The sequence below is a fragment of the Ahaetulla prasina genome, chromosome 8 (genome assembly GCF_028640845.1).
Source record: "Ahaetulla prasina isolate Xishuangbanna chromosome 8, ASM2864084v1, whole genome shotgun sequence".
Classification (NCBI taxonomy): Eukaryota; Metazoa; Chordata; class Lepidosauria; order Squamata; family Colubridae; genus Ahaetulla; species Ahaetulla prasina.
Genome location: NC_080546.1, coordinates 91011128 through 91024416, shown reverse-complemented (window position 1 = coordinate 91024416; position 13289 = coordinate 91011128). Strand labels below are relative to the sequence as shown.

The 13289-nt window shown below is 46.5% G+C and overlaps 1 protein-coding gene across 5 annotated transcripts in view; it reads left to right on the top strand.

The window, feature by feature from the left end:
- Positions 1-13289, top strand: part of RGS12 (regulator of G protein signaling 12) — a 72235-nt gene that overhangs the window by 58165 nt on the left and 781 nt on the right. Inside the window, exons 16-17 of one of the 5 annotated variants that reach the window (XM_058193452.1) lie at positions 8739-8813; positions 12348-12411. In XM_058193452.1, coding sequence (XP_058049435.1) covers positions 8739-8813; positions 12348-12388 — 116 coding nt within the window. In that variant the 3' untranslated portion in view covers positions 12389-12411. Of the gene's footprint in view, positions 1-351; positions 850-3083; positions 5763-8738; positions 8814-12347; positions 12412-13289 lie in introns of those variants that run through there. The other 4 variants (XM_058193450.1, XR_009156349.1, XM_058193451.1 and 1 more) reach the window with 4 other exon arrangements.

Below are 13289 nucleotides of genomic sequence, written 5' to 3'. Positions count from 1 at the left end.
TCATCAGGGTTGTGAGTTCCGATGCTGCTTTTTCCAGATTTTTTTTTTTAATAAACTCTTTGGAGGACGGAGATCTAAATGAGCAAAGTATTGAATTCAAAACAGGAGGTATATATCTCTCTCTGGGCACGATGAGACTATACCTGCTGAACAAAACTCCGCGTTGGCAACAAGAAGGGCATCCGGCCATTAAAACACTCCGCTACCTCCATTCAGTTGCTCCGGCTCCACCCCACGAGGGATTATGGGGTCATTAAAAGAGGAGGTGGAGGATTGAATTCAAAACGGCGGCTGGCTGTGATGGGCTTTTTGCAATGCTGACTCTCTCACCTTCTGGGTTTCTCGCCTTAGAGTTTTTCGAACTCGTATCCAAAGTCCAGAGGAACCGAGCCGACGACCAGCGAGGGTTGCTGAGAAAAGAAGACCTGGTTTTGCCCGACTTCCTTCAAATGCCCCCGTGCCAGGCGGGCATTTCTACAGGCGCTTCCCTGAGGGCGTCCCATCCTGACGGCCAGGAGGACAGAAAATGGCCACAACCCCCAAGCGACTCGGCAGCCGGACAAAGAGGTCCAGAGAAGGCTCTGGAGATGCCCGTCAGCCTCAACCAAGCGACCACCGATGGCACCGACCCCGGCACTGCCCCACACCCTCCGAATCTGCTTTTGCAGGGCAACCCCAGGCGGGAAGAAGAGGTGGAGACAATGGAGGAGGAGGAGGATGATGTGGTCCTGGCAGACCTGACCCTGGTACCCGAGGGGGACATGGCCAGCCCCCCAAACCGCAGGCTAACCCTTTCCAGGACGGAAAGTCCCACAGAGGCCAAAACCGCCTCCGGGAAATTCAGACCAGGTATTTCCAGGGGTTGGATTGGCTTGGGAATCATTCTGTTCTGTCCCCCCTCGCCTCCGTCCAACCAATGGCTTAATTAGCCGGCACTATCAGCTCTGGCAGCAAACTAGCGAGCGTCTGCCAAGTGACTCTGTTATCTCCCTTGATGCCGATGAGTCACCCAGGAACAAACAGTAGTTCAGCTCTTAGTTAAGCAGTTGATTTTGCCTGCTACGAAGAGGCATAGCAGCCCTCGCTGGTTTTATATCCTGTGGGGTGTGGCTCCATGACTCAGCACTTCCTAGGCCTGCCCCACCCTTGCTTCTGTTGTTCCCGCCTCTCCTGCCTACGAAACCTAGGGTCCAGCCAGGCCTGATTGCCATCAGCTGGGTCTGAAGGCGTGGCCTGGGGGGGGGAAAGAGTCAGGGGACGGAGGCCTCGTTATCTCTTCCACCTGGCCTGTTTCTGGCTCCTGGAGCTGAGCCAGGGAAGCCGGTGTTCCCGAGGTAAGTCCTGACGGCCGTTCCCCCTCACTTTCCAAGTCACTTTCTGGCAGGGGGCCCGGCTCGGGGGGGGCGCAGACACAACACATTCCCTGTTACGTTTCATTGCACCGTTCGTTACACCGACCAAAGATCCAAGGGCAGGCAGTCCTCGACTTATGACGGTTCACTTAGTGACCGTTTGAAGTGGCAACGGCCCTGGAAAAAAGGGACCTACGGGCCGTTTTTCATGGTTACGGCCTTTGTAGCATCCCCGTGTTCAGGTCACAGATGGCCTTCACATAATTTAACAACCGGTTCGTCAAAAACCAAAAATGTGAGTACGACGGCATAGCGCCAGGGCGGGTGGGTAGCCTGCAGGTCGCTACTACCAGTTCTCCCGAACCGGCTGAGTCCCACCACTGGCTCAGGTGATCCAAATTCAGATGCTTTGCCAACGGGTTCATACTTACGACCGTTGCCGTGTCTCTGGGGCCACGCGATCCCCTTTTGGAAGCCAGATTCGCTTAACAACCGGATTATTCACTTATCCGACGCAGGGATTCGCTTAACGACGACGGCAAGACAGGTCGTAAAACGGGGCGAGGCTCACTTAACAAATGTACCTCACATAGCAACAGAAATGTGGGGCTCCCCATTGACGTTGCTTGTCAGAAGGTCGGAAAAAGGGATGAGTCATGACCCTGACTCATATTTATGACGATTGAAGTGTTCCGGGGTGGGGGTCACGTGACCCCCTTTGGCGACCTTCTGACAAGCAAAGTCAAGGAGGCAAGCCCGATTCACTTAACAACTGTGTTGCTAACCGAACAATTGCAAGCAGCGGCAAGAAAAGTCGTAAAACAGGGCAAAAGTTCCCTTAACCAATGTCTCCCTTAGCGACGTGAATTTTGGGCTCCATTGTGGTCGTAGGTCGAGGATTACCGCCACAAGTATCTAATAAAGGTATGAAAAAGCAGAATAGAATAGGAAAAAAATGAATAAAATAGAATAGAATAGGAATAGGAATAGAAATAGAAATAGGAATAGAATAGAATAGAATAGAATAGAATAGAATAGAATAAATGGAACGGAACGGAACGGAACAGATATTGGAATGAAGAATAGAATAGAATAGAATAGAATAGAATAGAATAGAATAGAATAGAATAGAATAGAATAGAATAGAATAGAATAGAATAGAATAGAATAGAATAGAATAGAATGAGAATAAATGGAATGGAATGGAATGGAATGGAATAGAACAGAACAGAACAGAATAGAATAGAATAGAATAGAATAGAATAGAATAGAATAGAATAGAATAGAATAGAATAGAATAGAATGAAAATAAATGGAATGGAATGGAACAGAACAGAACAGAACAGAACAGAATAGAATAGAATAGAATAGAATAGAATAGAATAGAATAGAATGAAAATAAATGGAATGGAATGGAATAGAACAGAACAGAACAGAACAGAACAGAATAGAATAGAATAGAATAGAATGAAAATAAATGGAATGGAATGGAATAGAACAGAACAGAACAGAACAGAATAGAATAGAATAGAATAGAAAGAGAGTTTGAAGGCACCTTGGAGGTCTTCTAGTCCAACCCCTGCTTAGGCAGGAAACCCTAGAACACTTCAGACAAAGATCATTCTAAGCCAGGAAACAGAGTGAAAGAAATAGCGTCACAACTCTTGTGCTAACATGTCACAATGTGAAGCCATGTCATCTTCCCTCTTCCTTTTTTCCTCTGTGTTCTAGGTGTGCTCCCCAAGCCTAGAACCCTCCTCCGAGGGAGCGGGGGAAGCCTTGACGACCCAACCTCCCCAACCCGTCATCGTGACTTTAACCCCGCCGGGATCGGAAAGGAAACCTGTAGACCTGAACTCCCGATCCGTTGCGTCATCGATGTGGACAGTGTTACGACATCGCCAGGCCCGCGGTGGTCTTGTCCCGAACCGGAGAGCCATCTCCTTTTTGACGGTGGCGTCTCAGAGCTCAGGTCCGGCCAGCCGAAAAGACAAACGAGAACTCAAAGGACATCCAACCTTCCCTCTGTCCCGGTGGCCGGGAGTGTGGAGAACGAGGGTCCTTGTAAGGCGACTTTCGTTTGAAAGTCTGGATGCACAACTCCTGGGGCTTTGGCTACCTGAGGCATTCACAGTGGCGCGGTGGTGAGAGTGCAGTACTGCAGGCTACTTCTATTGACTGCTGGCTGCCTGCAATTTGGCAGTTCAAATCTCACCAGGCTCAAGGTAGACTCAGCCTTCCCTCCTTCCGAGGTCAGTAAAGTGAGGACCCAGATTGTTGGGGGTGATAGGCTGACTCTGTAAACCACTTAGAGAGGGCTGTAAAAGCACTGGGAAGCGGTATATAAGTCTATTGCCCCTTCCTTCCTTCCTTCCTTCCTTCCTTCCTTCCTTCCTTCCTTCCTTCCTTCCTTCCTTCCCAGTGGTTAGAATGCAGTATTGCAGGTTAACTCTGCCCAATGCCGGCAGTTCAATCCTGACTGTCTCAAGGTTGACTCAGTCTTCCATCCTTCTGGGGTGGATAAAACGAGAACTCAGATTGTTGTGGGCATGAGGCTGACTCTGTAAACCACTTAGGGAGGGGCTGTAAAAGCACTTTGAAGCAGTATATAAGTCTAAGTGCTATTGCTAGTCCTCCCTCCCTCCCTTCCATCCTTCCTTCCCAGTGGTTAGAATGCTGTATTGCAGGCTAACTCTGCCCAGTGCCAGCAGTTCAATCCTGACCGGCTCCAAGGTCGACTCAGCCTTCCGTCCTTCCGAGGTTGGTCAAATGATGAGCCAGATTGTTGGGGGCCAGAGGCTGGCTCTGTAAACCGCTTAGAGAGGGATGCACGGTAAAATGGTATATAAGTCTAAGTGCTATTGCTATTGCAGGCAAACTCTCCCTACTGCTGGCAGTTCGATCCTGACCAGCTCAAAGTTGACTCAGCTTTCCATCTTTCCGAGGTTGATAAAATGAGGAGCCAGATTGTTGAGGGGCAAGAGGCTGACTCTGTAAACCGCTTAGAGAGGGGCTGTGAAAGCGCCATGAAGCGGTATATAAGTCTGAGTTCTATTGCTACTCGTGCAGCGAACATTCTGGGCAGCCCCACCGTCATCGGGCAGAAGGGAATCTATTGACGCCCGTTTGAGAATGCGGAAAAGATGCATTCAGTCCAGACCTTACCACCAAAGCTTCTCTCCGTTGTTGGTTCTCCAACTGTAAATGTGCTCTTCGATGCGCAACACTTCCACTCTCTCCTTTATGCAGCGTCTTTGCAGGGGAGGGAGAGGAACTGGGCTCCACCGCCCAGGTTCACCCATCCTGGCAAAGTCACCTTGCTGTGGAGAAGCGACCCTGGGCCAAACGGATGTTCCAAATTCACCACCGTCCACTGAGGATTCGCGTGATAACTCCAATCCTGGGTTTTTCCATGGCAGCCCCTATGAAATTAGAGATTTTCGTACTTTCTTTGCCAGTCACACGATTCCACGGCTGCCCAAATATCTACAGTAGTGGCCAAAATTGTGGAAACCTTTTGGGAAAAGTGTATTTTCTAAAACTAGCTAATAACACCACTTTTTTTATTATTATTTTTGGAATAGTACCATAAAATTATATATCAATGGGAAGATAATTTAATCAGGAATGAAATGCAATGACTTTTAGGAAGGATTTGCTGTTAGAATAGCAGTTACAGTATAAAGAAGAAAAATGAAACACCTAGAAAAAACAAGTTACACAAAAATTATCCCATAGAAAAAACGAGATATACAAAAATGATCCCCATGTCAGTTAATGCTTAGTTGGGTAGAATAGAATAGAATAGAATAGAATAGAATAGAATAGAATAGAATAGAATAGAATAGAATAGAATAGAATAGAATGAAAATAAATGGAATGGAATGGAATAGAACAGAACAGAACAGATATTGGAATGAAGAATAGAATAGAATAGAATAGAATAGAATAGAATAGAATAGAATAGAATAGAATAGAATAGAATAGAATAGAATAGAAGTTTTTATTCACCAAGTGTGATTGGACACACAAGGAATTTGTCTTGGTGCATACGCTCTCAGTGTACATAAAAGAAAAGATACCTTCATCAAGGTACAACATTTACAACACAAATGATGGTCATCATTAATTCATAAATTAATTAATTAATAAATTTCATGCTAAAGTAACCTTTAGCATGAATGACGGCCTTACAACGGTCTTCCCATGGAGTGAACCAAGTCTTTTAGTTCTGCAGCTGTTCTAATGTGAAACCAAGATTGAATGATGGCTTCTATTAACTGGGTTTTATTGCTGGGTCGCTTCTGACTAACCAGTTTCTTTAATTGGCTCCATAGATTTTCCATTGGGTGAAGGTCTGGGCTATTCCCAGGCCATTCCAGCAGTGGAATAGGATTATCTTGAAACTCCCCCCCCCAAAAAAAAGAGTGGTGTTGTTAGCCATCAAACCTCCAAAATACATTTTTCCCGAAAGGTTTCCACAATTACTCTACATAAATATATTTTAATTCTAATGCAGCGGTCTCCAGCTTTTCGACCACCAGGGACCAGTTCCGTGGAGAGGGCTTTTTTGGTGGACCAGAGGGGCCGTAGTTTCGCATGCTGCTTGCGTCCCACGGATGGGGTTTTGCTTGTTTGCACAGACCCGTTTGTGGCATGTTGCAGCCTGTTGCAGGTCCAGAAACCAGGGGGGATTGGGGACAGTCTTATTCTAAAGGACCACCTTGCATGAACCAACCAACAGTGTATTTTTCTAAACCTTTTCTCTGAGTGTTTAGGAATTATCCGTCATGTTTGTAGGCCGCAGACATATGTCAAAAATGAACGAGAAGCGAATCAGCACAAGGATCTCCTTCCTGATTGCCACATCTTCTCAACCTCATGGTGGCATGACCTCCCAATATTTTGAAGGCATCTTCTGTTCCATGTTTCACCTTATGTCGTGTCCCCCTCCCCCTCCGACGACCGGGTCTAGGAAGTCCATATCAAATGTGGCAACGAAGCCTCTGCAGCTTGTCAAAGTCCTTCGAGGTTTATCAGGGCAGGCAGGAGTCCAAGTTGTGACTTCAGCGATAGGGTCCGATAGCAGCAAACTAGATGAGACCTTGCTTGACTCAAGGTTGGAATGCCACAAGCAGGTCCTTTATATAGGCTGTGGGGTGTGGCTCCATGACTCAGCATTTATTCAGGCCTGCCCCTCCCTTCCTTCTGCTGGCGTCACCTGTCAGATCTCCGGAAGCGAGGGTCCTCCCACTTTAAATTCTCTTCAGCTGGATCTGCTGTCAGTAATTCCAGCACGTGGCTGGCTTCCTGCTCACACGCTGTAGGAGTGAGGTTTGTTTGTTCATTCATGACATCCTGTCCGGGCATGGGGCCAGGGCCGGGGGCTGGAGGCATAACAGGCCGTTCATCTTCATTATCAGACTCGGAGTCTGATAACAGGCCCCGGGTGTAGACGGGAGGGGCCCGGCTGAGGAGAGGAGGGAGGACGAAGCACAACACCTTAGGCCGGACACCGTCTTCCTACTGGAAATCCCATTCCTCTTTGGCTCTTTTGTTTTCCAACTTCCAAGATGGCCGGTCCCAGGTCCGGAAAGGGCCAAGTGCACCCGGATATTTCTCCTCCGGGTCTATGACAAGTCGCCGCGGCCAACTTTCCACGGATAGCTCTCCACGGGATCAGAGTTAACACTAATATTGTAGAAACGGTGAAATAGAATCATTTAAGGGTCAAAACAACATGCGAATGACAACAGTGAAAATCATTTTTCAATCCTTTTAAATAATTAGGTTGAATTGTTGAATTGTCCCGTGGCGAGTTGGCTACGGTGAGTTGTCCCGTTCCGTTTGTCCCTCGGCGAGCTGGCCGGCGAATTGGCCGTGATAAGTGACGAGTTGTCTCGTTCTGTTTCTCCCCAAGGAACAGCTGACAATACTGGGATTGTTCTGGTAACCTCACACTTGGATGGCGGGACCCCTTGAATGTGGGCTCGGGTCCTCATTATATGCCACCACGTCTGCTTACTGGGAAGGATCACAACACCGGTAGCTGTGTTAGTCATTCCCAGCCACTCACGCACTAGTCCAAGGGTCGGCAACCTTAAACATTCACATAGGTCCTAACCGGAAGCCCCCCATTCAATTCTGGAGCTGACCAGAAGTCCAATCCCCCACCATAGAATCTCTTCCTAGCGCGGCGTCCTTTTTCCGCTGCCAACTGGAAGTCCGGATCCCCCACCATAGAGTCTCCTCCTTGGGCCGTTACACACACACACACACACACACACCACACACACACACACACACACACACACACACACCTGAAGCGGAATTTGAACTCTGTTCTGGAACTCAGTAGGAAGAAGAGGTTGCATATCACTTTTGGACGTTTTGGGTTTTGCCTGTAAGCTTTTCGTTTGTCAGTCGTGTGTAAATTTAATGGTTTTAATTTAAGAATAAACTATATTTTAAAGTTACTCCGCGTCTTCGGGCTGCATTACTCAGTAGGGATCCTATAGGTGGGGTGGTTAATTCTCAGCAAGTGGAGCTTTCTGCAAATATTGATCGTCCCCAATTCTCTGCAGCCTGCCTTGTTTGGCTTCCATTTCTCTCCCAACAATGGGTACGTGAGCAGGTGAATGATTAACCCTCGCTGAAGTAGTTGCAGAAGTTAAAACTTATCCTAAAACGAAGCAAATTTGCATACATCCAAATGTTGCTTTGAATTTCCATTTCATCCAGCCCTGAGATATAATTATTCCAGGAAAACTCCCAACTTAGTTTTGTACCTTTTTAAAAGCGGGGCAGGGGGGGGGGAATTAGTGAAAGCGAAGACGATGAAAATCTATATTTTTTCCATCACACTTGCTCTGGTTTCGGGTCTGAGGAACGCTACTACTGGGCCGGTAAGTGTTTGTGTGTGTATATCTGTTTGCTTTTAACGTTTTCCTGGCTGAATCCGGAGTCAGAAAAACGAGAATTGTGGTCATTATACTGGGAACAGAACGATGGGTTCCAAGAAATGGTCCTTGTAGCCAAGAGGTTGTCCTTACAGAGACCCAGACCTTGCTAACGGGAGCAGATACAGGGTGGTCCTCGACTTACAAATGATTCGTTTAGTGACCATTCAGAGTTACAATGGCCCTGAAAAATGTGACTTGGGACGGTCAGTTTTTGGGTGACCTTTTCCACTCGACCGTCGCAGCGTCGCGTGATTGAAATTCAGAGTCTTGGCAACTGGCTCACATTTATGACAGACCTTCCGACAAGCAAAAGTCAACGGGGAAGCCGGATTCACTTAAGAACCGGGCGACTAACGTAACAGTTGCAGCGAATTCACTGTGGCAACAAATGCTGCAAAACTCACTTGGCCAATGTCTCCCTTAGCCGCAGAAATTTTGGACTTCGATGGCGGTCATAATTCGAGGACTAGCTGGATTACAACTGGAAATGGAGCATGCGGTACGTAGGCCTTTGAACGTTAGGAAGGGCTGGATGAAAGTAAAACTTTGCAGTATCGTTCCCCTGGAGTGGGGAGGGAATGGAGATTTTGCAGTATGCTTCCCCTGAGTGGGGTGGGAATGGAGATTTTGCAATATCCTTCCCCTGGTGTGGGGGTGGGAATGGGAATTTTGCAGTATCCTTTCCCAGGAATGGGATGGGAATGGAGATTTTGCAATATCCTTCCCTAGGAGTGGGGTGAGAATGGAAATTTTGCAGTATCCTTCCCCCAGGAGTGGGATGGGAATGGAGATTTTGCAGTATCCTTCCCCTGGAGTGGGGTGGGAATGGTGATTTTGTAGTATCCTTCCCCTGGAGTGGGGTGGGAATGGAGATTTTGCAGTATCCTTTCCCTGGAGTGAGGTGGGAATGGAGATTTTGCAGTATCCTTCCCCTGGAGTGGGGTGGGAATGGAGATTTTGCAGTATCCTTCCCCTGGAGTGGGGTGGGAATGGAGATTTTGCAGTATCCTTTTCCTGGAGTGAGGAGGGAATGGGGATTTTACAATATTCTTCCCCCAGGAGCGGGGAGGGAATGGGGATTTTACAATATCCTTCCCCCAGGAGCGGGGAGGGAATGGGGATTTTGCAGTATGCTTCTCCTGCCGCGCCCATCAAGCCACACCCACAGAACTGGTAGTAAAAAAAAATTGGATTTCACCCCTGGCTAAGACCTTCTGAAATTGTCTTCCTCATCTTTTGAACCTCTCCCTAAAAGAGATTAAAGAAAGCAACGATGGCCAGAGCGAAGGACCCAATTTTTATTTATTTTTTTGGCAGGGTGTGTGTGTGTGCAAACATGAAAAATAAAAACTTTGGAAAATGAATTTCAGAGTGCGAGCCTGCTCCGGGAATCCGTCTCCCGCCCCTTCTGTCCCAAGGGCTTTGATGACGTGATGGAGGATTGATTGAGCAAACCCCGAGGAGGACAGTGGCCTCAGAGATTGCAGGACCAAGCGGAGGATTGTTTTCTCTCCAAGCAGCTGGAGTCTTCCCCTCGCCCTGGTCTGAGGCTCCGAGTCCCTTTCCTGCAGAACCCTCTTTCTATTAAATGCGCCACGGCCTCAGTAGTGAAATCCAATTTTTTTTACTACCGGTTCTGTGGACGTGGCAGGGGAAGGATATTGCAAAATCCCCATTCCCACCACATCCCTGGGAGAAGGATCCCCGACACATCCCCGACCTCCGGACCTTCCGATGCGAGCGGAAGACCTTCTTGTTTTATCGTGCAGGGCTGGCCTAACGTATTTTAAATGTGGGTTTTATTACGGTTTTATCACTGTTTTATTCGTTTTATTCGTTTCGGCCTTATTTGAGTTTAGATTTTAAAATGTTTTTAATTTTTGTAACTCTGTTTTTATTTGGCTGTAAACCGCCCTGAGTCCTTTGGGAGAAGGGCGGTATTTAAATTGAATTAATAAAATAAAAATAAATAAATTTAGTATATTGCAAAATCCCCATTCCCTCCCCACTCCTGGGGGAAGGATATTGCAAAATCTCCATTCCCACCACACCCCTGAGAGAAGGATATTGCAAAATCCCCATTCCCACCACATCCCTGGGGGAAGGATATTGCAAAATCCCCATTCCCTCCCCACTCCTGGGGGAAGGATATTGCAAAATCCCCATTCCCTCTCCACTCCTGGGGGAAGGATATTGCAAAATCCCCATTCCCACCACACCCCTGGGGGAAGGATATTGCAAAATCCCCATTCCCTCCCCACTCCTGGGGGAAGGATATTGCAAAATCCCCATTCCCTCCCCACTCCTGGGGGAAGGATATTGCAAAATCTCCATTCCCACCACACCCCTGGGGTAAGGATATTGCAAAATCTCCATTCCCACCACACCCCTGGGGTAAGGATATTGCAAAATCTCCATTCCCACCACACCCCTGGGGTAAGGATATTGCAAAATCTCCATTCCCACCACACCCCTGGGGTAAGGATATTGCAAAATCCCCATTCCCTCTCCACTCTTGGGTGAAGGATACTGCAAAATCCCCATTCCCTCTCCACTCTTGGGTGAAGGATACTGCAAAATCCCCATTCCCTCCCCACTCTGGGGCCAGCCAGAGGTGGTATTTGCCGGTTCTCCAACCTACCCAAAATTTCCGCTACCGGTTCTCCAGAACCTGTCAGAACCTGCTGGATTTCACCCCTGCGTAGCATCCTTCAGCTGGCTTGGGAACTTCACCTTCCAAACTATGGAAGCTGGATAGTAAGCGAGTCTTAACAACAACAACAACAACAGAGTTGGAAGGGACCTCGGAGGTCTTTTAATCCAACCCCCTGCTCAAACAAGAGACCCTATATCATTTCAGACAGGTGGATATCCAGTCTATTCTTAAAAGCCTGCAGTGATGAAGCACCTACAACTTCTGAAGGCAACTTCTGTTCCACTGGTTAATTGTTCTCACTGTTAGGAATTTACTCCTTAGTTCCAGGTTGCTTCTCTCCTTGATCAGTTTCCACCCGTTGCTTCTTCTCCTGCCTTCAAGTGCTTTGGAGAATAGCTTGACTCCCTCTTCTTTGGGGCAACCCCTCAAATACTGGACCACCACTATCATGTCCATCAGAATAGAGCTGAAAGAGACCCTAGAGGTCTTCTACTCCAACCCCCTGCTCAAGGAGGAGACCCTCTACCATTTCAAACAAGTGACTGTCCAGTCTTGTCCTAAAAGCCTCCGGTGATGGACAGTCACAACCTCTGGTGGTCAAGCTTTTCCATTAATTCATTGTTCTAAGGGTCAGGAAATTCCTCTTTAGTTCTAGGTTGCTTCTCTCCTTGATGAGTTTCCATCCGTTGCTTTGGAGAACAGCTTGATTTCCATTTCCCTACGACAACCCCTGAAGTATTGGAAGACAGCTAGCAAGTCACTCCTAGCCCTTCTCTTTGTTGGGCATGGAGCCCACCCATAACTTCATAATATAATAAGGCTGGAAGGGACCTTGGAGGTCTTCTAGTCCAGCCCCTTGCTCAAAGAAGAGACCCTATACCATTTCAGACATATGATTGTCCAATCGTCTTCTTAAAAAACCTCCAGTAATAGAGCACCCACAACTTCTGGAGGCAAGTGGTTCCACTGATTCATTGTCCTCACTGTTGGGAAATTCTTCCTTAATTCTAGGTTGCTTGATGAGTTTCCATCCGTTGCTTCTTGTTCTGCCTAGAGTGCTTTGGAGAATACGTCAACTTGCAATTTTGTCCTGCAAGTTTTACTCCATGACTCTCAATTTCCAAGAAAACAACAACAATAACACACCATTTACTCTTTGGAGCCCTTTATGATTTTGTGCAGGAACTACCGGAGTGTTGGGCTTTATTGTGGCCAGTTGTAGCCAAGGACTTACCTGTATTTACCTACCATTCTCAATTTTAGAGAGAGCAAGAGACAGAGGATCTGTTTACTAAAAAAAAAAAAGTCAACCAGTCACACAATTTACTCTTGACCAATGGCTTCTTCAAAATACATTTGCATTGCTATTATTCCTAGGAGGAAATAACAGCGGATGCTACGACGACAGCCGAACCTGAGTATGAAGTCTATCAACGCCAAGGTACCGAAAAGAACGAGGCGGAACAATCCGGTCAGAACCTAATTCTTTATTTGCTTACACACAGCAGACAGAATCTTGCCAGAGTAAACTCTCACTATTCTTTTCCGGATAGATATACCCCAGGAGATACTAAGCAGTGGATATCCTGACTCTTTCCTCTGCCTCCTATGTATTTATTTATTTATTTATTTTGTCACAACAATATATATAGGTATCATACAAAAGATTATATAGTATATAGACTAAATTGATTTTAAATCTAATAACTGCAGCAAGATTACTAATAGGACAATATTGGAAGAAAAAAGAAGTACCAACAATACAAGAATGGATATTGAAAGTTGCCAATTTAGCTGAGATGGCGAAGATATCAGCCTTTTTGAAAGATAATACGCAAGAAAGATACTTAAAGGAATGGAAAAAGTGGATTGACTATATTCAACGTAGATATCAGACTAAGAGTTATCAGACTGTTTTGAATGATTATGATGTATTATGTTTGATTGCTTTGGGGAAGTTAGGAATTGATGATTGTAGGGTATAATTAAGTTGGGACGAAAATTTTTAGCATATGCTTGTTTTATTTTAACTATACCTTCCTCCTCCCTTCCTTCCTTCCTCCTTCCCTAAGAACTAGGGGAATTTTGTAAAACTTTTTGAATAAAAAAAAAAAAAAAAAGATTATATAGTATATAAACATATATGTAGCTCTGTGCTGAGCTGCCTCTTTTCTCCTTCTTCCCTTTCTCCTTCCTGCTTTCTTCCCTTCCCTTCCCTACCCTACTCTATCCTACTCTTCACTTTCCCTTCCTTTCCCCTTTCCCTTTCCTTTCCCTTCCCCTCCCTATCCTAACTTTCCCTTCCCTTCCCTTCCCTTC